Below are 27,545 nucleotides of genomic sequence, written 5' to 3'. Positions count from 1 at the left end.
GATACTTTTAAAATTTAAGTCAGATCATGTCCCTCCTCTGTTCAACATCCTCCAATGGCTCCCCCATCTATTCACAGTAAAGGCCAAAGTCTCTACAGTGGCCTACAGGGTCCTACAATCTTCCTCCATGCACACACAGCATCTTTCTCATTTCATCTACTATTCTCATTCCTGCCTCAAGGCCTTTGCATTGGCTGTTGCTTCTGCCTTGAAGCTCTTTCTGCAGGCATCCACATAGCTCCTACTTTCACTTACTTCATTGTTTCATTGTTCAAACATCATCTTACCAATGAGACCCACTCTGAATCCCCTATTTAAACTTGTAGACACTCCTTCCACTCTCAACCTTCTTTCTCCAACTCAAATTTTTTTCTCCATAGCACATCTCCATTTAAAGTACTCTATTGGGGGACTTCCCTGGCGGTCCAATGGTTAAGAATCCACCTTCCAATGCAGGGGACGTGAGTTCGATCCCTGGTCGGGGAACTAAGATCCCACATGCCGTGGGGCAACTAAGCCCACGTGCTGCAACTACTGAGCCAGCGTGCCACAACTAGAGAGCCCATGTGCCGCAATGTGCTGCAATGAAGAGCCCACATGCCACCACAAAAATCCCACATGCTGCAATTAAGACCCGATGTAGCCTAATAAATAAATATTTTTAAAAAAATAAAATAAAGTACCCTATCAGAAGTTCCCTGGAGGCCTAGCGGTTAGGATTCTGGGCTTTCACAGCTGTGGCCCAGTTGTGGAAGATCCTGCAAGCTGCACAGCCAAAAAAAAAAAAAAAAGTTGTTTATAAAGTACCCTATTTATTTTACTTATTTATCTCTCTCCTACACTAGAATGTAGGCTCTGTGATGGCAAGAATAGTGTCTGTTTTGCTCACTGATCTGCCCTCAGCACCCAACAGTGCCTGTCACATATTAGGTGTTCAGTAAATATTTGTTGAGTAAATGAATGGATTTCAGCATTGAGAGAGTGCTTACCATATGCCAGGCTCACAGAAACACAATGAAAAAGCAGCACTGTATGAAAAGGGTTATACTGAAGTGTGCATAGGTCACTAACTCTTCATGGGAGGGTAGAGAAGAACACACAGAGAAGATGCTGTTCTAGATGGGAGACACAGCATGCCCAGAGAACCTCACTGTTGGTTCCTCTACACAGAATGTCTATTCATCTCTGTGTCACCAAGGCCTGGAATAGTGCTAGGCACTCAATAATGCTTTCCAAAAAGCTGTATAGAGGGGCGCCATTTGGAGTTTTAGGCATTATTTTTTTTTAAAGTAAACTACCCTTTATCAGAGAGTGGAATGCAGGATGGAAGCAGGGGAAGGTGGCAGAGACTGGTCAGGGGTCAGCTCTGGCCGTCATGGTCAGTGATCTGGGCCTGTGGGAATGGAGAGGTGCTGAGGAATTCCAGGGAGAGGGAGGAGGAAGAGGAGATGAGACTGGTGGCCCACTAAATGTGGAGGAGGTGAGAGAGAAGAGGTCTCAAGCTTCTTCATCGCAGTGTGGTTAACTAGCACAGGGAACAAGGGACGGCAAGTAGTTTTGAAAGGATTGATAAATTCAGCTGGGGACACGTTGCATTAGAAATGTTTGTGGTGTATCCAGGTGGCTGTAAACAGTAGCTAGAGGGGGAGACAGGAAGCCTGAGCTTGCAGTACTCTGTCCCCGACGATACCTCTTCCCCACCCCACCCTGGGCTCTGACTGTTGCTAGTCCGTCCTTACTGCCAGATTGTGAGGGTAGGAAGCAGGTCTGATTCAGGTTTCTCCCCAGCTGTCTAGGCCAGATTCTTTTTTATTTTTGGTCGGGACGGGGGTGGGCATGCTGCGCTGGCATGCAGGATCTTAGTTCCCTGACCAGGGATCAAACCTGAGCCCCGTGCAGTGGAAGCACAGAGTCCCAACCACTGGACCGCCGGAGAAGTCCCTAGGCCAGATTCTGAACCATAGCAAGTACTTTGTGCATGTTTGCTGAATGAATAAATGGGCATCCTTTGTTGAGAGGTGAGGGTGGAAGCAATAGGCATGGAAGATATTGTCCAAGGGGAATTTTCAAGGGAAATAAGAAAAGAGAAGTGCTTAAAAGACCTGAGGAGCAGTGGCCAGAGAGCTAGGAAGGTAAGCAAGAGTGCTGCAGCCAGAGACCAAGGCCTAAGTGTTACAAGAAGGAATTGTCGGACGTCCCTGGTGGTGTAGTGGTTGAGAGTCCGCCTGCCGATGCAGGGGACACGGGTTCGTGCCCCGGTCCGGGAAGATCCCACATGTCGTGGAGCAGCTGGGCCCGTGAGCCATGGCCGCTGAGCCTGTGCGGCCGGAGCCTGTGCTCCACAACGGGAGAGGCCACAACAGTGAGAGGCCCGCGTACCGCAAAAAAAAAAAGAAAAAAAGAAGGAATTGTCACCAGTATCAAAGGCTGCAGAGAAGTCAGGTAGGATGAGACCGACCAAGGTTTTGCTCTCATAAACAGTAAGCATTTCCCAGGTGCCTCCTCTCACTAGAGCATAGTGTCTCACGCTTTAGGCTGTGGAGATGGAGTTGAGATACCTCCTGCCCCCAGGGTGTTGAGAGTCCAGCAGGGGTAACTGCATGTGCCATCCCCTTCTGTGTTTTACATCCTTTTTTTTATATATACTGAAAACTTTTATATTTAGAATTAGCCAGCTGGACTCAGTTTAGATGATCCCAATTTTGTTGGCAACATCCAAAGCATCATAGTCAGGAGCCAGTCGAACATATGCCTTTTTCTCTCCATCAGGTCTGATCAGGGTGTTGACCCTGGCCACATCAATGTCATAGAGCTTCTTCACAGCCTGTTTAATCTGGTATTTGTTGGCTTTGACATCCATATTGAACACCAATGTGTTGTTGTCTTCCGTCTTCTTCATGGCTGACTAGGTGCTTGATGATGGCATATGGTCAAGCTTGTTTCTCTGAAAGGTGCTCTTCCGAGGATATTTGGGATGCCTCCTGAGACTCGCTGTTCTGGGCCGTTGGAAGGTAGATTACGTCAGACATTCTTTTTTTGTGGCTGTGGACGCCTTTCAACACTGCTTTCTTGGCCTTTAAAGACTTTGCTTTGGCTTCGGCTTTGGGAGGGGCAGGAGCTTCCTTCTTCGCCTTCAGCGCCATCTTCCTGAAAAGCTGTGTTTTACATTCTTATGGTTGGGTCTAAGTACCTCATGAATGATGTAGACAGTGAGTGCTGGGGAAATCTTAGAGAAGACTAATCAGCCAGGACTGGGGCAGCCTGGGAAGATGGCACGGAGGAGATAGCCTCTAAATTATACCTTAGAGGGAGATGAGGAAAGAGTACATTCCAGAGTGATGTTGGTGGGAGGCTGAGAAGGGAAACAGAGAAAAGGTGTTCTGGGAGCCTTTGGGTCACCTGGATAAAGATGTCCAGCAGGCTTGTCCTTGCATTGGCTGGAGGACAGGAGAAAGCTCAGCTCTGGAGCTATGTATTTGACTGTGAGAGATCCATGATGCTTAAAGCAGGAAGTTTCCTGTGCATCCTTTCCCTCTGAGAGGTGAAGAAATTGAGGTGCAGACAGGAAGAGCTGTCCAAGTCTATTAACAGCAGACGAAGGCCCCAGGAGCTCAACCCTGGCCTCATTCCCCTTCCACTACCCCACAGCCGTTGGCCTAGAGGTCATGGGAAGTCACAAGAGAGGAAGTCTGGAAAGGATGCTTGGAACAGTGAAAGCCAGGCCTCAGGGTAAAAGTGCATTGGGTAGTGGGAGGAAGAAAAGGAACCAGAAGGGGAGAAATATCAAGAGAAGCCAAATAACACCAATAAAGGAGCCCTAGCAGACGGATCTTGAGATATTTGCACACCCACGTTCACTGCAGCATTATTCACAATGGTGAAGAAGTGAAAACCACCCAAATGTCCATCAGCAGACAAATGGATAAAGAAATTGTAGTCTATAGATACAATGGAATATTAATCAGCCTCAAAAAAGGAAGAAAATCCTGTCCTATACAGCAACATGGATGAACCTTGAGGACAGTATGGTGAGTGAAATAAGCCAGTCACAAAAGGCCAAATGTATAAGATTATATGAGTCACCTAAAGTAGTCAGACTAATAGAAAGTTGTCAGAGGTTGGGAGGAGGAAGAATGGTGTTTGATGGACATCAACTTTCAGGTTCACAAGATGAAAAAGTTCTAGAGATCTGTTATACAACGATGTGAATATAGTTAACACACTGAACTATATGCTTAAACTGTACGGTTAAGGAGATAAATTTTCTATCACCATGTGCTTTTTACCACAATCGAAAATTTAAAAAAAAATTTTTTTTGTTTTGAAGAAAAAGCCATCGTAGAATAGAGTTGTAAGAATAATGTGGCCAAGGTGTAAAGACTGCACAGAAGTCAAGGCCAATGGGGGGCTTCTGGGAAATCGTGGAGAGTCATCTGAGCAGAGAGGTGGGGGAAAAGCCAGACAGACCACAGGGCATTAAAGAGGATGAGGGTGACACTGGGGGTGGGGTGGGGGGCAGCAAGAACGGACCCTGCCTGGTGTTTGGTGGTAACAGGAAAGAAAGAGTTAGTGAGGGTGGAGGGGGTAGACTGAAAGGGTGGAGCTGTGAGAAGGATTATTGCTTTGTTTTCTTTTTCGGTACAGAGAGCACTTAGCACACTTGTGGGTGGAAGAAGGGAGGTTAACGATGAGGATGAGGGAGTAATAAAGTGGGGAGGGCGATGCAGGGGGTCTTGGCACAGTGGAAGGGGCAAATGCACCTGTTAGCCTTGGTTGGAGGAGGGACATGTGCCTTCGTGACAGGAGGGAGAGGGGGAAGGTGATAAGGGGGCGTGGACAGTGTTTGCCAGATATTGGGAAGGATGTGGCCAGGATGGGGGTGACTGCACAGTCTTGCTATCAATTCAATCCACCAAGAGTTGAAACCAACAGCTTGCAGTGGGAAAGGGGGGCTGAGGAGGAGTCAAGAGAAGTGTGAGACAGCTGGGGACAGCAACTGTGGGGCTGCGGCACGGAGTCCGTGATGGATGAGGTGCTGCCCGGCCGGCAGACACACAGACGTGTGTTGGCCCCAAAGGCAGGGTTGCAGGCACTCTCTAGCAGTGCCTGAAGTGGAAGAAAGGGCTGTGGGGCTGGCTGAGGGCTGGGAGGCAGCTGGCAGGGCAAAAGAGGTGGTTTGGAGTTGGGAAAGAACAATCACCCTACTAACCTCCTATTGTCCTCGGACCGCCTGCTTCCCTTACCTCCCGCAGTCCTCGGCTGGACGCTCTGCTCCGACAAAAACAGCACCAGTCATAAGCTTTGTCTTTTTAATAAAAAATAAACTGTCTGTGACAAGTGGTTTTTGAATCCCAAAACAAAGGAGAGGGGAGAGGAAAGGGGTCCAGGGGTCAGCCAGGGAAAAGGAGTGAACAAGGCTCAGATGACCCCTGTGTTCTAGCCAGGCCAGAAGGGGTTAAATCTGCCCCAACTGAAGCAAGATGGAAGGAGGTGAGACTTCAGGAAACACCTCCCTGGTTGAGTTGATAAGGGGAGCAGGAAGGGAGCAGCTCCCTGCAGAGTCCTGGAGAGCCTTGGGAGAGGCAAGTGTTGGTGTCCAAGGTGGCAGCTGCTTTTAGAATGGAGTCTCCAGGTGTGGTGTGCTATCTTACAGTTGCTTAGGTGTTTGGTGTTGTAGGGTCTCTTGTAGCAGTATGTTTCTGGAAGGTCCCAGAATGGCCAGAACTCAAGGATTCTCTCTAGGTCCTCCTATCATAGCCTAGGTCCAGGTCTGGGGCAGCCCCCATTAGAGAGGCCACGTGCTTGGCAGAAGGGAGTCCCATAGGGGAGTCAGGCCGCTGTGCCCAGCCCCACTGAGTGCTATCGGTGGCACAGAGTGGCGGAGAAGGTCCTCTTGTGGGAGGAAGGTGGTCTTTTGTGCTACTCCCACCCTAGTCAGGGCTGCACTGCTCCCAGTCCCCCCAGCCAGCACGGCCAGGCGCCCTGCCCTACCCGACAGCTCCAGCCTATACCGAGTTTAAGCCACCTCAGTGCCCTGGAGGTTGTTGTCAGCGTCCACATCACTGGCAGAGGTCCTGCATTCCTTGGGGGATTGGAGGCACTGCTCCCTGCTCAATGGGGCCTTCTCCCCGAGGGGCAGGGTCCCACAGCCTTGGACCTTGCCCCGGGCTCGGAGTGCCCCCAAAGGGGAGGCGAGGAGGAGGATGAGGGCTCCTGAAAGCACTAAGGCAAGGAGTACAGTGACGGTGAGGAAGTGGGGCCAGTAGGACCGCGGGGCAGCCAGGGCAGCCCCACCACTGACTCTGGTCAGCGGGGTCTCCATGCGTTCCCGGGGAATGCCCGCCAGTTCAGGATCCAGGGCCAGGGGTTGGTCCTGACTGTCCACCCAGTAGGAGACCACAGGGTATGAGAAGTCATTCTCAGTGGCCCAGCACTGATAGAGACCCCCCACCCCATCTCTCAGTAGCAGCAAGAGGGAGCCATGGTAGACTGTGGAAGAGATGTCCGGGATCGCTGCTGTGCCGTGACTCCAGTGGTAAGAGGCCAGAGCTGAGAGATGGGGGCAGGGGAGCTCCAGGATAGAGTTGGGGACGGCCAGGACTTCTTTAACTGTAGGTAAGGGAAAGGGGCCAAAGGTTAAGGAGAGAGCTGGCAGGAGGGAGTCTCTACCCGACATGTGGGCCCCAACTCCCACCTCCAACTTCTATTTCAACTCTAAAACTCAACTCTGACCCCTCTCCTATCTCCAGTCTGGGCCCCGTACTAACCCCCCCAGTCCATCTGACTCCAACTCTGACACCAGAAGCAACTTCAACCCCAATCCTGAATCCCAGCTTAGAATTCCTATCCCTCCTCCCTACAGCCTACATCCCAATCCATTCCAACTCTGGGCATTCAGGTCTCAAGCCAGGCAGGTGCTGGGGGAGAAACTGAGGCAGAAATGCCCACCCCCTCCCAGAAGTCCTCCCGAGCCTTTGTGCCACCCCTGGTCCCACACTCACTGATTTGGGGGCGGCTCCGAGGCCTTCCACTCCTGCCCACGGGGCCATTGGCACATGCCCACTCTGGGTTCCCATGCTCCATGTCCTGCTTCCAGGACTCCCTGAGAAGGTAGGGAAAGCAAATATTATCCTTTGACACAGCCAAGAGTGGGAGGAGGAGGGAGCAAGAGAGTGAAGTGCAGGGGGGAAGAAGGTGGGTCTGGGAGACTAGGTAGAACAGAGAGGAGGGGAAGAGAAGCCCAGAGACGGCTGGGACAGCTCAAAACTGCCTGATGCAACTCCATCCCTGGAGGAGCCCCCCACAGGCCTGGAGAATCTTGCAGGGAATGTGTTAGTAGCACCTGGAAAGAGGAAGACCATAAGCTGGGTAACTGGCACTCACGGGATGGGGGTGGGCAGGAGGCAGCAGATTTGGGACTCCGGGTCCCAGGCACAGTGAGGGTCCCGGGCAAGGACGCAGTCCACACAGCTCTCGTAGACACTACAGTTGGCTCGGGGAACCCTCCAGATGCCTCCTGAGAAGCCTGCAAACACTGCGCCCTGGAAGAGAGATGGAGAGTGTCAGGGTGTCCTTGGCACACCTAGGAAGGATCCAGCACCCAAGGCCTGCCCCTCTAGAAGGCCATCTGAGGGTCAGGCCCCTTCCCACCTGGGTGGGGGCCAGCTGCAGGTTGCGAACAGGCTCAGGGTCAGGGAACAGCTGGATCTCCTCCACCAGATAAGCGTTGTTGTCCCCACTCACCACAGCCTTGTGGAGGGACCCTGTGCCTGTGAAGAGACAGAGAGAGCTGAAATTGTCTGACCCCATCTACACACCCCTCTCGTGCTCCCTCTCTGACTCCAGATGGCTTCCCCAGCTGTCAGAAAGTTCCTTCTGAAGTGTGCACTGGACACAGATCTGTCAGACCGTTTCCCTCTATGCCACGGAGATGGAGCTTGCTTGTAAATGGCTGGAAATCCCTTGCCTCTTGGCCCTTCCTCTGCAACTGCCTGATAAAGCTCCATGCCTGGAGGAACCAAACCGTCCCCTTTCTCCATGGACATGGGGCAGTGGACTGCTGAGCACTTCTGTGGAAAATCACATCACCAGCCTCCCTCACCCCCATCAAGTGTCTCTACTCAAAGGCACTTCAGTGAGTTCTACCCTGACCACCCTTTTAAAAATTACTACCACCCCAACTGGCATTCCTGACCACACATTGCTCTATTTATTTTCTAATCTCATAATGTACCAAGTAATTGACTCTTCAGTATGTTTATTGTCTGTCCCCACACACTCCAAAAAGGAGCTAGATTTTTGTCTGTTTTGTTCTCTATTGTATACCCAATATATGCACAGCTGATGTCCTAAAAGAATGAATGAACCTGATGGGTTTCTTCCACTAAAGCTCAAGGTCATCCACCTCAGCCAGGCCCTCAATATAATATATGCTTAGCAATCTTCCCCATCTCCCCCACAGACTGTCTCTCCTTTTTTCTTTCTTTTTTTAAATAAATTTATTTTTTTTTTGGCTGCGTTGGGTCTTCGTTGCTGCGCGCAGGCTTTCTCTAGTTGCAGCGAGCGGGGGCTACTCTTCATTATGGTGCGCGGGCTTCTCATTGCGGTGGCTTCTCTTGTTGCAGAGCACGGGCTCTAGGAGCACGGGCTCAGTAGTTGTGGCTCGCGGGCGCTCGCGCCACTAGGGAAGTCCCTCTCCTTCTTTCTACGATGAATATTTGAATCTATTCCTCTCTCCTCAAACCTCCCACCTTTTCTACCCCTCAGTCTCCACCCCCCACCGCCTGTCCCCATGACCTTGTGTCCTACTTCGTAGAAAACACAAAAGCCTTCACAAAAGAGCTCCCTCTACTTCTTGCCCATTTCCCCCACAAGTCTATACATTCCCCCTTCCAGTCTTATCCCCCCTTCTACTCCTTCACTCCCATCCCAGCAGAGGTCTGTACCTCCCCCACTCACGAACAGTCCCTCCACCTGGTTCTAGAACCAGGTTTCCTGCTGCCTCTGCAACTTAACCTGCCATTTAGCCCCTCACCTGCCCATCTCTTCGCCATCTCCCCCTCTACTGGATCCTGATGATCTTTCCCATCTTTAAAAAGATTGCTGGCTGGATCCCACGCCCTCCTCCAGTTACCTCCCCTTCCCCTCTTCCCCTTCACAGCCAAGCTTCCTGAAGCGTGATCTGCGATCTCTACTCTCAATGTTTCCAGCTCCCCCTCTATCTTCCCTCACTCTTCACCTCTCTAGCATGTCTTCCCCATAAGATAAACACTTCTTGCTAAGGTCACCAAAGCCCTCCATGTTTCTCTCCCCCACACGACTGAAAGCTCAAAGAAGGTAGGGACAGGGCTGTTTTGTTCTCCCACTGTATTTTCAGAGCCTAGCAGGGTGCCAGGCACAAAGCAGGTGCTCAGAAAACATTTGTTGAATGAATGCCTGAGTGAATGAAATCAAAGGTTTCCCTCCTCAACCCAAGTTGCAGTCCCTGCTCTGGTCCCCTGAGGGGTGGCCTTGAGCCCTTTACTCACTGGTGCCCAGGTACATGACCAGATAGCTATTCCCGTCGATGCCCTGGGCTGTCTCCACCGCGAGCCGTGTGTACTCCACACCAGACTTCACCAACAGGGGTGTCCCCACCACCAGCTCATCCATCAGGAAATGGTCCTTCATGAAGGTCAAGGCTTTATCAGAGGAGGGGCCCTCCGAGCACTGAAGGGGGAGGAGGCAGATCAGGTCAGCTTTCTTCTTCCTTCAACTCACCCACTGCCCCTTCCCTCCCTCCCTCCCCCTTGGCTAATCTCCTTTGCCTCCCTTCCTCTTGGCAGTCCTCATTTCAGGATGGGGATTAAAGCTGGACTCGGGAACTGCCTGGCTTTGAATTCCAGACTCTGAATTCAGCGTGCCTGAGGTTCCTTAACAGTGTAATGGGCCTATTACCAATACATCACAGGCTTGCTGTGAGGATGCAATGCAACAATACATGAAAAGTAATTAGAACAGTGCTTGGCATAAAGTACGTATTTCATAAACATTAGCTGTCATTATTTTCCTCCATCATCACCTTCACCAAGGATGCCTGGCTACCAGCAGGAAGTAGAGTGAGGGTCCCTTGCAGACAAGGACCACCTTGAACTCATGTCTGTAAGCCCAGGCTTAACACAGGACCTGGCACACAGTTGGTGCCCAATAAATGTTCGCTGAGTCAGTAATTGAATGAACAATGTCACAGAAAGGGGTGGTGAACAGGGAGTGTTTCTCATCATGGTGTGGCATGAATTTGATGCGTGACTCTGGGAGAGTCCCTTCTCCATTCTGGGCCTTCTTTTTCTTACTCATAAAATGAGGGGGTTGGACCGGCTGTTCTCGAAAGGCCCTGCCAACACCAGCATACTGTGGCTTTGGGACACCTGTGTCCTGATCTTTGGTCACGATTCTTGTCCTCCATTTCCAAGAGCACTGTCTTAACACCAGCCCCAGCTCTGTCAACTACAAGATATGTCCTCAGACAAGTTATGAGTTGCAACTTCCTCACCTGTAAAGTGATGTAATAACATCTGTATTTCATTTTGATGCCAGAATGAGCATATGCACTTACTCTCACTTCCTCCCAAAGGGATTTTTTTTTTTTTTTTAAAGACACAAACCTACAGGGATGGGGAGAACAGGAGAGGAGGCAAAAGCAGCCACATTTTGGAAGCTGGAAAGCAAATGAACAAAAGACTTAATGAAAAGACTTAACAGTATAAAAGAATCTTCTTAAGGCAGCCCAGGGATAACCCCAAACTATCTGATTTATAAGGCAGAATTCCTGAAGTTCACGGATTAGTGGCCCCAGTCACCTCTGGAAATGGGGTAAAGGAGGGGCTGAATAAAGATGATTATTTGAAAGTCTCTTTAAGAAGCAGGCAGATTTCCTCCCAGCTCCATGCCACTGAGTGACTGTCCCTTCCACACCCTAGCCCCAAACTGGAGGTTTATTCTCTGGAGAGGGTAAGACAGAGGGACTCTGAATGGAGTACAGCAGAGATGGGTGACACCACCATGAAAGCAGGGGATTAAATCCAAGTAGACACAGTACCTGCTGAGACTCTTCCCCCACACCCAGACCTCTTTCCCCATGGCTCCCATACACCAGGAGCCAGACCATCTCCCTCCAGGCAGAAGACTGGAAAAATCTACTCCAGGAAAACTGACTAGAGGTCCAAGAGGAAAGACTTAAAGATATTGACATTGAAGGTCCCCAACAAAGCAGTCCAGCCAGACCATCCTCAGTGGAGCTATCACGGAGCTCAAGTTGCCAAGTCATGCCCAGGGTGCAGAGTTTCCAAACAGCTTCATGGTCCCTCCCTCTTAAATATGAGTAGATAGCCAAGGATTACCAGATATGTGAGTGAAACCATGAAAATGAAAGACATCAGAACAAGGAAATGGAAAAAATGAGTAAACAAAAACCTAAGAGGAAACAGAAATGATTCAGAGAAAAGAAAACCACAGCAAAGTATCACTACTATCTTTTTTTTTTTTTTTTTTTTTGCGGTATGCGGGCCTCTCGCTGTTGTGGCCTCTCCCGTTACGCACAGGCTCAGCGGCCATGGCTCACGGGCCCAGACGCTCTGCGGCATGTGGGATCCTCCCGGACCGGGGCACGAACCCACGTCCCCTGCATCGGCAGGCGGACTCTCAACCACTGTGCCACCAGGGAAGCCCCTCCCTACTATCTTAAGAGAGATAAGTATGAAGATAGTATACCCATGAAAGAAGAACATAATGCTACAAAAGAGGAGTTCTTATTTCAAAGAGTGTGGCCAGAGGTTACATACTTCCTGAAAGAAGACCACACTACCACTATGAGGTAGTTTTGCTCCCAAAAATCAAACTTTAATCTGATTACTTCTATAGATCCAAACACCAACCAATTTACAGAAAATACTTAAACTCCACCATAGAGATGCAAAATCAAGATCCAGACTGTGGAAAATTCTACATAACAAATAAATTGAAAGAGAAAAAAAGAAGTTGGAAAGGGAACATACAGACTAAAAGAGACTGAAAAGAACAACAGATTTACAGATCAAAATTTACAGATCTTATTTGGATTTTGATTCCAATAAACAAACAATATTTTTTTTAAACCCTTATGATATCTGTGAGACTATTAGAAATTTGAACACTAAATGCATATTAGATTAAGGAACTATTATTAATTTTTTGGTGTGATAATGGTACTATGGCTATGTTGTTGTTGTTTTCAAAGCCCTTATCCTTTGGAGATACATACTAAAATATTTATGGATGAGGTAATGGGATGAATGGTAGCCCCCCAAAAGACATGTCCGTCTAAAACCTGTGAATGTGACTTTATTTGCAGAAAGGGTTTTTGTATACATAATTAAAAATCTCAAGATGACTCATTCTGGGGACTTTCCTAGTGGTCCAGTGGTAAAGAATCTGCCTTCTAATGCAAGGGATGTGGGTCCGATCCCTGGTCAGGGAACTAGGTTCCCACATGCCGCGGGGCAGCTAAGCCCATGCACCACAACTACAGAGTCCACATGCCCTGGGGCCTGTGCGCCACAACTAGAGAAGAGAAAACCCTCACGCCACAACTAGAGAGAAGCCCGCACAACGCGATGAAAGATCCCGCATGCCGCAACTGAGACCCGACGCAGCCAAATAAATAAATAAATAAATAAATATTTTTTTTAAAAGGATGACTCACTCTGGATTACAATGGGCTCTAAATCCAATGACAAGTGTCTGTATAAGAGAAGTGGAGGAGACATACAGAGATAAGGCAAAGTGATGACAGAGGCAGAGATTGGAGTGATGTGCCTACAAGCCAAGGAACACCAAGGGTTTCCAGCAGCCAACCAGAAGCTCAGAGTGAGGCATAGAACAGATTCTCCCTCAGAGCATCCAGAAGGAACCAACCCTGCTGACACTTTGATTTCAAACACTTGGCCTCCAGAACTGTGAAAGAATAAATTTCTGTTGTTTCACTCCACCACGTTTGTGGTAATTTGTTATGGCAGCCATAGGAAACTAATACAGATGAAATGATACAATGACCAGAATTTGCTTCAAAATAATAAGAGGAGAAGTGGGTGGAGTATAGATGAAACAGTTTGATTGGCTATGAGTTGAAGCTGGCTGATGGGTGTACGGAGGTCCATTACACTATTCTGTCCACTTTTTATATATTTAAAATTCACTATAATGGAACATGTTTATACAAGACATATTCAAAGCTCAAAAAAATCTAGTAAATTAAATATCTGATAGCAGAAATTAAAAATCTGATAGAAGGATCAGAAGATAAAATTGAGATACTCTCTCAGAAAGTAGAACAAAACCAAAGACACGGAAAAAAAATCCTTTAAAGGATTTTAAAAGGTAGAGGACTAGTCCAGGAGGTCCAGAAAGAAGTGAAAAAACATTCTGACATTAGAATGTCAGCTCCATGAGGAAAGAGACTTTTGTCTGTTTTGTTCACTGCTATATCCCCAGTGCCTACAACAGTGACAGGTGGCCTCAAAAAATATTTGTTGAATGAAAAGAGAACAGGAGGAAATAGTTCAAGAAAACTTCTTAGAACTGAAAGAACTAAAATTCCAGGATTAAGGGGCAAATTGAATGTCCAGACAATGAACGAACAGATATCATCAAGGCACAATACCATGAAAAATTTCAAAACAACCAGCGACACAAAAAAGGTCCTACAAGATTCCAGTGAGAAAATAAAAAACAAAACAAAACAGGTGACATTCAAAGAGTTGGGGATCACAATACCCTTAGACTTCTCAACAGCAGCACTGGAAGCTAGAAGATAATAGAGGAAGCCTTCAAAGTTTGGAAGGAAAATTATTTCTAGTCTCGAATTAGATACACCGAGGCAAACTATCAAATGTGAATGTAGAATAAAGATATATTCAGATATTCAAGGTCTCAAAAACATTTACCTATCATGTATCCCTTTCCGGGAATCTCCACTAAAATAAGATCGTGAAAAAAAAGAAAAAAGAGGAAGTTGTGGGATGCAAGAGACACCAGATTGTCACACAAGAAAGAGGCAAAGGGAATGCCCAGAATGATGAGGAAGGGAGATTCCAGGATGGCAGCTGTGTCCCGGATGTAGTTAAGATGTAGATATAGTACAGACTGCAGCAGATAGGAAGGATCTCCGGGAAGACGAAACTCTTAGAATACCTAATGGATCTGTTTTTTAAAGAGATTCAGATAACTGAGGAAGAGTTTGGGATTGAATTAAAGATAAGAGCTTAGAAAACAAAGAAAAAAAAAGTAATCAAGATAATTACTAACCCCAGGGAAAAATTTTAAATTATGCGAAAAGGAAAAATAATCATGGCTTACTACCTGGCTCAGTTGTGAATAATGAATCATAATATAAATATTGATCTAACCAAAATTACTATAAAGCAATGTTGGGAGATGAGGGGTGGGTGCAGTGGTGTGTTGATAAGGCAGCTCTGGGGAACGAAGAGCAGGGGGACCTCTGATTTGAAGTGTTTGCTGATTTCCATGATGTATTATTCCCAACATGGCTGATTTCAAGCTATCAATATATTGTCACTGAACTCGGATTTGTAAAGAGATGCACAAAGGGTTCTTGCTAGTTGCTGCAAGCCAGTTCCAGCACATCGCTGAGTGCGGGTGGGGGACATGGTTAAATCCTCACCATCCAGAATGGGAATTCAACAGACACTGCCTGACACTGAAACATCAAGAAGTAGCAAGAAAAGTATTTCAAGATTTAGAGATAAATATCAAAAGAATCAGCTAAAAAAACTGAAGGTGGTTGTCTCTAGAGAGGAAAAAGTGCTGAGAATAGGAAACAGGGCTGTTTTTTGTAAACAACCATGTAAATCTATATGATTGTTTAAATGCTGTACATGTACACTCTGATCACAAAACAAAAGTTAAACGAGAAATGCAGGTGAAGATGCCCAAGACAGTCCTTGGCACAGCCCATGCTCCCTTGTTTCCTTAGTGATACACCCAGGTATTTGGGGTGCACTCAGCTGGGGTGAAGGGGTGCTGCTCTGTGTTTAGGATGGGGTTGGACACATGTGGAATGTGGGCAGCCAGAATGAGTGAATATCTGAGCAGACAGGACCTGGGGGTGCGGGGAACACTAGCATTTATTGGGCATTTATTATGACTTTGACATGCATATTATGTGTCTGGGGAGGCAGGGTTTGCTCAGTGGGGTGGGCAGTACTCACGCTGCCTGGCCGAGGACTGATATCAGGGAACCCGTAAGTAGTCCAGCGTGAAGTCTCTTTGTTCAATTCCTTATACTTCCCCTCAAAGACATGCTTGATGTCCTTGAGTGAGAAAGCGCAGACAGCAGAGCTCCTGGTCCCACCAACCTGCCTGGAGAAAGCCAGAGGGGACATTGTCTGTAATCTCCTCAGCTATACCAGGAAGCTCCCCTTCCAGCCCTGGCCCACCCTTGGTGAGAAACCCTAGAAGAGCAGGAGGATGAAGGGCTGGGTCAGCCCCCAGCTGTGGTGATAAGGGCTAGGAGAGCCCCAGACTCTAGCCCATCTTAGGATCTGAGGTGTGATTATCTTTAATGAGAATTAAATGGGGCTCATGCCCTGGGGTGTCTCCTGCCTGGCCTGCCCAGACTGGGCCCCCATGGGAGGGGCAGTATAACCAGCTGCCCAACAGGCTCCAGATGAAGTGTTCCTCTTTGGGGATCCCATGTATTCCTGGTCCTCAGATAACCAACCAGAGCCTGACTACAACTATTTTTATTCCTTCAGCCTTGGTCTGTGGAGACAAAAGGTCTCTCTTGTTCTCTTTAACCTGTGACATACACCATATTCTCAGTTCTGGGTGCCATAGATACCAGACCCTGCTTACAACAGATATCTTTGATACCTGACATTGTCAGCAGGTACAAGACCACAGCAAGTAAGTTAAACTTTCTCAGCCTCCAAGCAATGATTATTTTTATCTTATGTTGCTGGTGGTGTTTCACTCTTTGCTCTGACCATTAGGAAGCTCAGAACTAAATTTGTGCCGACATCCCAGGACTGCACATTTGTAAAGCACATGTGTAATGTGCTGACGGGATCCCTGGGTTCTCTTATTCTCCTTTTATTTCCATTTCCTCATGGATTTTATTTTATTTTAATGTTTGCCTTTTGTAAGCTACCTCCTATCCTTTCTGGAACCAGGCAGGATATAAACTAATAAGAACCTTTCTGAGCTTTATTTTTCCCATCTACATTAAGGGCATGAGTCAAATTCCTGGGAGATGGTGACGATCAAATGCCTTCATATGTGAAGTGTGGAGTATGTGCTCGGCTCACATCAGTTCCTACCCTCCCTGGCGGGCCAGGGCAACAAGGGTGCTGACCCGTAATCCCGCTTCCAGCCGCCACGTTCCCGCCTGGCTGCTCACCACTGAGAGGTAAAGACAGCGTAGACATAGGGATCGGTGGAGGAATTGTCTGCCAGCAGGACAGCGTGACGGATGACGTTGAAGGGCAGCTGCCCCGGCTGGGCGCAGAGTAGCTGGGCCTTCAAGAAGGTGGTCCACTTCTTCTGCAGCAGCTTTTCGCCGCCCACGTCGTTCTAGGGGCACCGGAGGAGTCAGGGGACCCCCCCCTGCCCCCACGTGACCTCGCCCTCTTCCCCGCCCCTCACTTCCATTGGTCCCGCTCAGCCCCGCCTCTGCCATCTCCCCATTGGCTTCTCCACAGCCAGCCCCGCCTCCCGCCCAGGCTGCAGACCTTGCAGACCCTGGCCACCCGGGATGTGTGGAGCTTCTCGAAGAACTCAAACTCGCTGGCTGTCTCCTCGAAGAAGAAGTAGACGACGTGGGTCGAAGGGATGGCTGCCACGAAGGAGGCGTCCGCTGCAGGGGCGGGGCAGATGGGCTAAGAGATGGAGCACCTGGATGCCCTGGCTTCCCCTTTGTGAAAACCCTTGGCTCTTGAGGACAGGAGACACGACCTCTCGGGTCCCACAGCTGGTCGAGACGTAGCCATGGGTGGGGGGTGGGGGCGGGGAGCGACTGGTAGTTCTTTAATTATTTATGTAAGATGAAAGCTTCACGAGGACGGGAGCTTTGTCTTCTTCCCTGCAGTACCGCCAATGCCTAACTACTGCCTTGCACACTGTATGCCTCAACAAACGAGAGTTGAGTGAATTAACAGCAGTTCACAGTGCCAGGTCTCCGGGACTTGGGGAAGGGGGCCAGACCTGTGCTGGGTGGGGCTCAGGTACTTACGTTGCAGCCAGCGGAGGAAATTGTCCGTCTTGAGGACAGGCTGGGATCCCAGTGTGCGCATCAGGATGGGCTCACTGCCCAGGAAGTTGTTCATGGTGCCGGAATAGAGCATCCCATCTAGTGTGGGGAGAGGAGGGGAGACCTCATCAGTTGGAGAGTGCCCCTGCCCTCCTCAGACCGGTCAGCATTCACATCAGTCTCTGGCCTCCTTCGTGTGTTCTGCATCTTCCTATGGAATCCCAAAGCCCAGCTCACAGCCCCCCACTGAGTACCGTTCTTAGGTCCTTCTGCCCAGAGGGAATGGCCAACCTTATGGCCTTCAGTGTTTTGGCACTTTTCTCTGGCTCCTCCCTCCCATGCCCAGCTGAACCACTTGCCAGTTAGAATCACTAATTGTTGCCCGAAGACGGCTTCGTTTTGTTTCCGTACCTTAAAGTCCTACCCTTTTCTTCATGGAACACCTTCCCTGCCCACCTACCTATCTTTCAAGGTCCCACTCAGTCAAAGTCCACCTCCTTCAGGAAGCCAAGGTGGGAAGTCTGTAATGGTTTGTGTCTGGGAGGTCACAGCACCATGATTTCTTCTTTGTAATTCCTACAGTTCCTAGCACAATGCCTGGCACACCAGAGGGGGCATTCATACAGAGCATACTTTTTGAACAAATGACTGAATCTCAGGCCTCTTCCCTGCCTGAGACCCTTCCTGGACCCACCCGCCTCTGTGCATCTCTCCATATCCATTTCCCACCTCCTTTGTGGCAGTTTCAGCAGGAGCTGGTGTTTGGGGTACCTGATTCTCCCTCTGATTTTGTGCTCCGAGGCTCCTGGTTTCTCCTCCCTCTGTCCCCTGCTTTTCAGGAAATTGTCAGATTCCATATGTCACAGAGTGACCAGGGAAAGCAGTTGCTGGGGTGGTCCAGGGAACCTCATACTCACCTGCCAGGACAGCCGTGTGCTTATGGGCGGGGTCGAAGGGGCTCTGGCCTTTCCCCTCTACAACCTTGTCCTCTGAGATGGGCAACAGGGTGGAATCTTGGAGTTCCTAGAGAGGGGGAGTGGCCGGGGGCCAGAACGCCAGAGTTTCATGTCTGGGAAAGGAGGGGCGTGAGGGAGGAAGGGGAGGGGATGTAGAGGAAAATTGGTCTGGGGCCAGGAATCTCACAAGGGTCCTGCGTCTGGAAAGCCAGAGTTTTCCAGAGCTGCAGAGGATGAGCTGGGAGTAGACGTGAGGAGGGATGCTTGGGGCCTGAGAGCTGGTGCCAGATAACTCACAATGAAGGTACAAGCAGGGCTGAAGGCGAAGGTGCCACAGGCGTAGAGATGGGTGGCATTGAAGGAGACCAGGACACGAATGAAGTTGAAACACTGTGTCTGGGGGAGATAGAGAATTCAGGCCTCCAGGGCACTTGCCCCAAACTTCTGGACCCCCAGAGGCTGCTCCCTCACTCCCTAGTAGGGAGAAGGGCAGGGCAATGCTGAGGCAGTCCCTGTCTGTCTTTATAGAACATGATGCAGGCATTTATCATGCAAACAAGCATCCTCTGCTGCCTGCCCAACCTGAGATCATCCAGTGATGGTCTAGGGACACCAGGGTTCTCTACCAGAGCCCCAGTATCTCCACCTCTACTTACCTCATTGCTCTTCTTCTTAAAGGCACATTCACTCTTTTTTTGGTCACTGGCTGGCCAGGGTATCTGAAGTGGGGCATTGGGAAAGGGGAGATAAAGGGAATGAGGTCTTGAGCTCTAGCTCTGACCTACCATCCCCTCCTTGGCTCTGATGTGAAATCACCAGCAGGCATAGTGGTTAGTTACATGCTGGTGGGCTATAATAACCTCACTTTGTGACCCTGGCTATTACTGGGATGATACTGTTATTCATTAGGACACAGCCCCATGGTAGAACATGGCCTATGGAATCAGACCTGAGTTTGAATGTAGACTCAGCCACTTACTGGTTGAGTGATCTTGGTCAATTGCACAGGCTTCTGGAGGGCACAACTAGGTAGCATATGTAAAGCACCTAATGCCATGCATGGTACAAAAGCAGCAGCTGGCAAAAACGACACCACATTTCCTGAGGAAATTGTTAAAAATGTCAGTTCCTCACACCTCAGAGAATCTGTATTTTTTTAAAATTCTATTTATTTATTTATTTATTATTTTTGGCTGTGTTGGGTCTTCGTTGCTGCGTGTGGGCTTTCTCTAGTTGGGAGGAGTGGGGGCTACTCTTCCCCGCGGTACACAGGCTTCTCATTGCGGTGGCTTCTCTTGTTGCGGAGCACGGGCTCTAGGCACACGGGCTTCAGTAGTTGTGGCTCGCAGGCTCTAGAGCGCAGGCTCAGTAGTTGTGGTGCACGGGCTTAGCTGCTCCGCGGCACGTGGGATCTTCCCGGACCAGGGCTCAAACCCGTGTCTCCTGCATTGGCAGGCAGATTCTTAACCACTGTGCCACCAGGGAAGCGCAGAATCTGTATTTTTAATTGGCATCCCATGTGTGCAGGTGGCCCACAGACCACACATTGAGGAAAACAAACTGTGGAGATGCTCAGTAATTGCTAGCTCCCTCCCTCCCTTTTTTCCTTCCCTCTCCCTTTCTCCCTCATGTTGTTTCCCTGAGTAGGGTGACTATAATTTAACACAGAAGCTTCAGTGATTTCTACCAGTGGGTGGATATCATATTATTGATATAATTTGAGTCAATGTTTCTCTCATATGTCAATGATTTCCATATCAACCATTTTAGTAATTAATATTATTCAACCAGTATTCATGGTACCAATGAATAGTGAGGCCACTACAGTGTTTCTTGTCTGTTATACCAATCATATATATATGTCTATATGAAGAATTGCTGATTGTTGGGGACGTCCCTCGTGGTCCAGTGGTTAAGAATCCGCCTTCCAATGCAAGGACGCAGGTTCAATCCCTGGTCAGGGAACTAAGATCCCACATGCCACAGGGCAACTAAGCCTGCACACCACAACTACTAAGCACGCGAGCCACAACCAGAGAGCCCGCGTGCCACAACTACAGAGCCCACGCGCTCTGGAGCCCGCGAGCCACAACTAGAGAGAAGCCTGCACACTGTAACGAAGACCCAACGCAGCCAAAAAATAAAATAAATAAATATTTTTAAATAAAAGAATTGCTGATTGTTGCTGATTATGGGTAACAGCAAATTGGGTGGTTATTCATGCGTAAGCAGCCCAAGTGCAGGGCAGCTGTTGGCCCCCTCCTCACTCCCAGCCCATGCCCTTCCCCTGGCCTCTCACCATGTTCTTCAGCCTTGGTACCCCTGGATCCTGGATATTCAAAGCCAGAATGGCCTCTCGAGCCCCCACATAGAGAGTGTCTCCATCACCACTCAGGAGCAGAGTGTCAAAATCCTGGAGGCCCTTCTGGTGGAAGAAGCTAAGAGCTCTGCGTCCATCCCCTGTTGAGAGGTGGTGAGAAGGAGACAGTGATGAGAAGTCGGTGGGCAAGCAGCTGATTTCTGAGATAAAATCAGGGGAAGAAAAGGGCTGGCAGAGTGTGCTCCCCAGACCTTGGCAACTGGACCCACTCTTCATCAGCAGCTCCCCTCTTCGTCCCACCCTGCTGGCAGCCATAGGAGCTTTGTGTGTTGAGCTCACAGTAGAGAGGAAAGGCAGCCAGAGACAGGGTAATGACAGACCGGGGCTGGGGGAGGGTGGCCTGTACCCAAGAGACAGACAAAGGGACAGGAAATAAAGTGAGGCACAATGGATGCTCTTCCAGGCCTGGGGGCTGTGGTGGGGGAGGACACGTTGGTCTTCACCCGTGGGGAGAGCAGAAGGCAGAGAGACGACAGGAAGGCATTGGCGGCCACAGACAGGAAAGCTAGACGTGGATAGGACTGTGTCAAGAGTAGCTGTGGGTTGTAGGGGCCCCACTCACCAGCCCCACTTTCCTCCCTGCCTCTACTGCAAGAAATTTCCACCACAAGAATCACTGCCATAGGCTGAACAGAAAGGAAACGTTTTTCTCCAAAGTTTCCTGAAAGTGCCTAGATGTCACCTGGGCAAGATTCCAGCTGGTTGTGGGAGGTTCCCTGAGGTCTCCCCATCACCATGGTGTGGCAGAGATGGGGCGTGTGTGCCTGGTTCCCTGGCATATCAGCAAGGGGGGAGGAGCTTCTGAAATCCTCTCTCATGAGCACATTTGTACTTTTGAATTAGAGGACTGACTAGCTAATTGTTACCTTTGGAGGCTCAGAGACTCTTAGGACCAACCAAGAGGAGGAGCTGGGGAAACGTGTGGCAAGGTGCTGGAGAGGCCGGCCTCCCCAGAACTGTATACACCCCTCTGTTACTGAACTGACCGCCCCAAAGTGTGGTTGTCTGTTCATCTGCCTCCCCCTTGGGACCATCAGCACTTTGAGGGCAGGGGCTGGGTCCTGTTTATGTTGTAATCCCAGCATCCAACAGAGGAGGCCCCTCCATCAACGGGCAATATGCATTTCCTTTACCACGTTGCCCCAGAAAGACGCTAAAGACACAGCTGTGCCCAGGAGGCTGCCCCTACAACTCCTACAGGGCCCATGTTCCTTCCTGAATCTTTTCCCTGGAGGTAGAAGACCAGCAGTCACCACAGCCTCAGTAAGAAACCAGCCAAGCTGTGCTTAAAGGGTCCCAGAGTCCATATCCCAGCCAGGCCACACTGAGTTCTTGTATCCTTGGTGTCCACAGTACTGGGCATGACGTGGTCCAGCATCATCTGTGCAGTTGTGTGTCCTGGTGTGTCCTGGGTCACCAGGCCCACAGATGCTCTTCTGTCAGGGGCCTTGGCTTTGGGGCACTTGAGGGCATGAAAGCAGTTAGTTACGGGTTTGAGGTGACCAGTTTGACAACAGTGACATTTAAAGAGGGAAAGAAAAATCACCGACTCTGGAGAACCAGAAAGCACAACGCCCCTGGCCCCCTGGTCCCCTGACTTCCCTTTCCTCAATCTCTGCCCCAGGTGAGTTTCATCATTCACTCCTTTCTCAGTCAGCCCCGTGTTGCCACCCCCACACTTCCCGACCATCAGACACTTACCTGCGTAGTATTTGACCCTGGGTGTGGTCCCCTGCCCGTCACCCCGTGCAGTCGTCGGTGGTGGCAGGAACAGCAGAAGCAGCTGGAAGAGGAAAAGGCCCAGGAGGCTCCAGGAGTCCAGGCCCAGGGCTGGAAGGGCCATGCTCAGCCAGAGGCTGTCACCAGACGGCTCTGGGGAAACAGGCACCCGCCACTCTCTGGGTGAGCAGTCTTTACCACATCCTCCCTGGGAACCAATCAGATAGCCCCAGGCAGCAGAAGTGTGTATTGTGGGGGGGGGGGGGGATGCTAGAGAGACGGCCAGTTTCCTCTCCAGAGTGCCCTTAGAGAGTCTCACTTCCATCATGCCACAGGCCTCACCCCACCTCACTCTCCCCTCTGGGTAGGAGTCCAGCTGTTCCCCATCCCGCCCTTCTGGTCTCTTTGCACCAATAGCCCCACTTTGCCTTTTCTCACCTTACTCTCAGTGAAGTCTTTCTTGCTGTTTACTCTTTGCCTTCCCTCCTCCCATAGCCCAGAGCCCAAACCAATGCCTGGTCCTGGGCAGGGAACTTTCTGGGGAGCAGATTCCTGCACTCACAATATAGATTCTTCAGACCCGACTCTCCTGGCACTTTCAGATCTGTTGATACCCAGGGCCTCGTACACAGCCCTACCCTCTGATGACCCAAACAAGCAGACCGGGTCTGAATCAGCCTGCTCTGATCTCTCCCCAAATGGGCTTAGGTTGCTGACTCTCAGGCCTACAGGCCTCTTCTTGCAGGGAGGAGATGGGAGTCCAGCCCGAAGGGCTGGCTATCAGCAGCATGCGGAAAGTGGCCCAGGGCAGGGAGTGGCTGGCTGTCACCCAGCCTCTGCATAATCATCCCCTGGGACTGCCACCCCCAGCCACCCATCTCATCTCACCCTTGAGCCAGACACAGTGCAGAACCTAGGTGTCCAGACTCTTGGGCGTGGGTGCCATCCAAGAGAATAAAGAAGGGGGGTTCCAGGCCCCAGAGGCAGGGGACGGGGGCTCAGCCTGGCTGGGCCAGGCGTGCGGCGCTCCAGGTACCCATAGCAGCAAAGCCAGTACTGGAAGCTCTGGGCAAGGGAAACCAGAATTTCCACCTCTCAAGTTGTGACAGATCCCTGGCTTGGGCGGAAATTGGTGGATTGGGAAGGGACTAAAAGGAGGCACACCTCTCTCTTTCACCTCATCTATCCAGAAAGTTTAAAAGGCCAGAAAGTTTCTAGGTCATTTCAGCCATTCCCCTGTCCCTCTATCTCATCACAACCAGTCTAACCAGACTAGCAGTGGTCTCTCCTCTTGCTCAAGACTTCCCAGCTAGGAGACATGACACAGTCTTTCATATTCCTCTTTCCACTTACCCACAAGGTGGGGGTCTCTCTATTCCTACCTACTGGGAAGTCCCTGCAATGGTCTAAACTTTCAAACATCCCACTTCCAACTGGGCCATAGTCTTTAAAAAATAAAACAATTGCAAACAACAAGGACCTACTGTATTGCACAGGGAACTATATTCATTATCTTGTAATAACCTATAATGGAAAAGAATCTGAAAAAGAATATATATATATGTGTATGTATAACTATCACTTTGCTGTACACTTGAAACTAATACAACACTGTAAATTAACTATATTTCAATTTTTTAAAATGGCTTTTAAAAATCTAATAAATAAATAAAACAATTGCAGTAGGCTCTTATCCATGGCTTTGCTGTGGAAATTCCTTTTGTAGTCTTATCTCTAACACTCTTACGGCAGCATCAGGCCAGTGGGAAACCCAGACAATTTCCCATCTGAGCTTGAACATACTTCTGGGTCACCCAAACGCCTGATGATGGCTGCTCACCCCCTCCCTGAAGGCTCCAGGGGGAACCTCATAATGCAGGGTTAATAGGCATCTAGCACCAAGGGCTATAAAGTGGGTAGTTTCCTGCCCACTCAGCCTGAGCCCAGCTGACTGTTGGTTAAAGAGCACAGACACTCCAGGGCTAATCCGACTCCAATAAATAACCCACCTCCTTTTTTTTTTTTTGCGGTACGCGGGCCTCATTGTTGTGTCCTCTCCCGTTGCGGAGCACAGGCTCCGGATGCGCAGGCTCAGCGGCCATGGCTCACGGGACCAGCCGCTCCGCAGAATGTGGGATCTTCCCGGACCGGGGCACGAACCCGTGTCCCCTGCACCTCCCCCTCCTTCTTAAATGCACATTCCTGGGCTTCCCTGGTGGCGCAGTGGTTGAGAGTCCGCCTGCCAATGCAGGGGACGCGGGTTCGTGCCCCGGTCCGGGAAGATCCCACATGCCGCGGAGCGGCTGGGCCCGTGAGCCGTGGCCGCTGAGCCTGTGCGTCCAGAGCTGTGCTCCGCAACGGGAGAGGACACAACAATGAGGCCCGCGTACCGCAAAAAAAAAAAAAAAAAAAAAAAAAAAGAATAAATTAAATGCACATTCCTCATGGTCAGGAAGTCCTTCCTGTAGTGTAACTTCCGTCCCTCTTGCCACAGCAAAGCCTACAGGGTGATGAGACAGCTTAGGCTCCTCCTTAGAATTCTTTATCAGTCTGCTCAGCCTTCTTTCCTTTCCCTCTGCTCCCATTTTCCCTCAATTTCCCTGAGGGCTGGCCTCAGCCAAACCCCTCCTGACAACTGTTTCTATCAAGACTTACCTAAGACTTCCCCAGACTCTCATGGAGTCTTGTTGCCAGATCCTTGGGAGAAGCCATGGTCTAAGCCACCCAGAGAACATTTTGTAGACTCTCAGAATCAAGGGAAACTCCCACCCAGACCCTACCTCAAGCTCAGAGTGGGAGCCTACCCTGCTCTGGGGCCTCTCTGCTCGAACAGATTGGCTTTTCTGGGTCTCTGGGAGGAGCTCTGATAGGGTGGGTGGGGCTTGGGGGAGGAGGTTCCAGCCCCACTCTCCCAGTCCTTGCCCTATTCCCGCCTCTCTGGAAGTGTTTCAATGCCCTGAGCCGAGTTCCTCCTTCTCCAGAGACCCAGGAATTCTCCTTCTGGCAACAAGTCTTCTTTTCCCCAGCCTCTCCAGTGAATATGAAGTCTGCATTATCAGGCTTTGGTCTACCCAACAATTTTAGCTGCTAGGTACCACAATAATCCCATTGTAAAGATGACGAAAGTGGGGCTTTCCTGGTGGCGCAGTGGTTGAGAGTCCGCCTGCTGATGTAGGGGACACAAGTTCATGCCCCGGTCCGGGAAGATCCCACATGCCGCGAAACGGCTGGGCCCGTGAGCCATGGCCGCTGGGCCTGCGCGTCCGGAGCCTGTGCTCCGCAACGGGAGAGGCCACAACAGAGAGACGCCCTCGTACCGCAAAAAAAAAAAAAAAAGTGAGGCAAAGGAGGTTACACAGCCAGAAGCCAAGTTAAACTCATATCTGCCTCATACCAGAGTCCTACTCCTGCCCTAGTCTGGGAAACTCAGCTCTGAGCCACTTGGATGGAGAAGGCAAGTGTGTAGGGTGGGGGGTGGCAAGTTCTAGCTCTGATGGGCTAAGAAACAGTACCTCTGGGGTGATTCCTGACTCAAGAGGAACAGAAACCTCTCTGAAGAAAGGCCATCAGGTACAGGTCCCACCCCCTGTCTCCACAAGGGCCTTCTGGAGGAGCCTGGTGGAGAGGAAGGGCACCCTGCCCCTACCACTGCTTGTCTTGCACCAGAGCCTCAGGACTCAGATCCCAAGTTACACTGCCATCTCCCTTGCTGCAGCCTGCAGAGCCCACAGCCAGGGCTGGCTTCCTGGGCATGTGACCTGCGCAGTCACGCAGGTCCCCACGCTCGGTCTAAGGCCCAGCTGCTGCCGTCTTGAAAGTCTTGATCTTGTTCCAGGAGCTCCACACTTGCATTTTGCACTGGGCCCTGCAAATGATGTAGCAGGTCCTGCCCAAAATATCAAGAATGCTCAGAGCTGACAGGGTCCTACCCCCTCACTGTACAAACCAGGAAACCAAGGCCAGGAAGGCGAAGTGTGTTGGCTGAGGTTGGAGTCAGGCAGCAGTTCAGGTGGGGTGATGGTAGGAAGGGGTCAGAGGTTCACGACCAGGCTGTAGGGGCCGTGTCATTTTAAAGCTCCAATGTGGGAGCTCCCCAACTCCTTTCTCTCCCAGCCCTGGGTCCCAGCCTGGGGACCCCCATGACAATAATGCTGAGTTCAACCCTGACCCCCCAGTGGGGACTCCTCCCCCATGGCCCCTAGACCATATCAAATAGTAGCCCCTTTCTGGCCAGCTTTCAGCCCAGGATAGAGATGTAGATGTGGGGATGGAGGTGGGAAGGGAGATGGGGATGTCACTCCCACACTTACCCCATGCTCACCCCAGGGACTCCGTATCTTCTGCACCCTGAGCGAGCATGGATTCCTCACTGAGGGAGGGGCTCCTGAAGCCAGGAGAGAAGCCACTCCTGGCTTTGCCAATGACCTAGCTGGTCCAGTTTCCCCCACTACCTCTCCCTTCTGGCTTCAGGGACAGCCCCAGAAGAGCACAGTCCTGGGGAACATCAGCTTCCTGGCTCTCTTTCTTAGCCCCACCTGCCCTGCCCTTCGTTACCCTCTTTTTACAATCACAAGCAAGTCAAATCAACTTATAATTATTAAGTGCCTACTGTGTCTAAGGCACTAGCGATATCGCCAAACCTCTACTCCCCCAGCATCCCCCTCACCTCTTCCCATCCCCACTGTCTCCCAGCCTTCTTGCCGCCCACCCAGCCCAGTCCCCCCTAACCCCTTACCCAGTGCCTCCTAGGTTTCCTCCTTCCGTCTGACTAGTGCTGGAAGACTGAGCTGAGTCCTGAACACAATGGCCCGACCCCCTCTCTCTGTCCCCTCCTCAGGGCAGAGCCAGCGCCAGACAATGGCCCGCCCCCTCCTTTCTGAACTGTCAGCTCTCCCGCTCCCTTACCTGGAGCTTGGAGATGCCTCTGTGTTTCCCTCCCCCTGGAATGCCAGGCTTCCTGTCTCCCTGTGCCTTCGTCCCTGCCACACCCCCACCCCCCATCCCCAACCCCATCCCGCCTCACTCGTCCTCAGTCACCATGGCAACTGCATCTCTAAGTGGGAGGGACTAGAATCTCCCCATATTCTTCCTCCTCCTACCCAGTGTCCCCCTGCGCCCCACCTTCTGCGGCTCCTGGATCCACATGTGTGGAGGAGGCAGGGCTCTGGATGTGGGGGGAGTCAGGAGGGGGCACACTAGCCCCTGGGGG

General features: G+C 50.4%; 1 protein-coding gene and 1 pseudogene across 6 annotated transcripts; both read right to left on the bottom strand.

The window, feature by feature from the left end:
• Window positions 1–2,630: 2,630 nt before the first annotated feature.
• On the bottom strand, window positions 2,631–3,143 carry LOC136794146 (large ribosomal subunit protein uL23 pseudogene; annotated as a pseudogene).
• Window positions 3,144–5,295: 2,152 nt separating this feature from the next.
• Window positions 5,296–27,341, bottom strand: SEMA4A (semaphorin 4A). 6 transcript variants are annotated; one of them, XM_067038126.1, is made up of 16 exons: window positions 27,242–27,309; window positions 26,647–26,720; window positions 22,319–22,489; window positions 20,537–20,697; window positions 18,894–18,956; window positions 18,535–18,633; window positions 18,199–18,304; window positions 17,264–17,380; window positions 16,764–16,888; window positions 16,433–16,605; window positions 15,243–15,393; window positions 9,528–9,708; window positions 7,651–7,769; window positions 7,384–7,541; window positions 7,002–7,102; window positions 5,296–6,609 (listed from the first exon to the last, which is right to left on the bottom strand). In XM_067038126.1, exons 3-16 carry the CDS (start codon window positions 22,458–22,460, stop codon window positions 6,017–6,019), a joined length of 2,289 nt encoding a protein of 762 aa, XP_066894227.1. In that variant the 5' UTR covers window positions 22,461–22,489; window positions 26,647–26,720; window positions 27,242–27,309; the 3' UTR covers window positions 5,296–6,016. The 6 variants fall into 6 exon arrangements, with proteins under 6 accessions (XP_066894227.1, XP_066894238.1, XP_066894232.1 ...); XM_067038137.1 differs by having other exon boundaries at window positions 26,647–26,683; window positions 27,242–27,292; XM_067038131.1 differs by lacking the exon at window positions 27,242–27,309 and adding an exon at window positions 27,072–27,225.
• Window positions 27,342–27,545: the final 204 nt, after the last annotated feature.

Source organism: Kogia breviceps, chromosome 1 (genome assembly GCF_026419965.1).
Source record: "Kogia breviceps isolate mKogBre1 chromosome 1, mKogBre1 haplotype 1, whole genome shotgun sequence".
NCBI classification, from domain to species: domain Eukaryota; kingdom Metazoa; phylum Chordata; class Mammalia; order Artiodactyla; family Physeteridae; genus Kogia; species Kogia breviceps.
This window is presented reverse-complemented; position numbering and strand designations above follow the sequence as displayed.

Excerpts from the sequence above, each read along its gene's own strand:
- SEMA4A (XM_067038119.1), bottom strand. The coding sequence starts at position 22,460 with ATGGCCCTTCCAGCCCTGGGCCTGGACTCCTGGAGCCTCCTGGGCCTT. Across the intron at positions 15,394-16,432 it reads GCTGTCTTTACCTCTCAGTG|GCAGGTTGGTGGGACCAGGA; the intron begins GTGAGCAGCCAG and ends GGCTTTCTCCAG. Across the intron at positions 9,709-15,242 it reads TCAGTCCTCGGCCAGGCAGC|TGCTCGGAGGGCCCCTCCTC; the intron begins GTGAGTACTGCC and ends CTCCCCCTTCAG.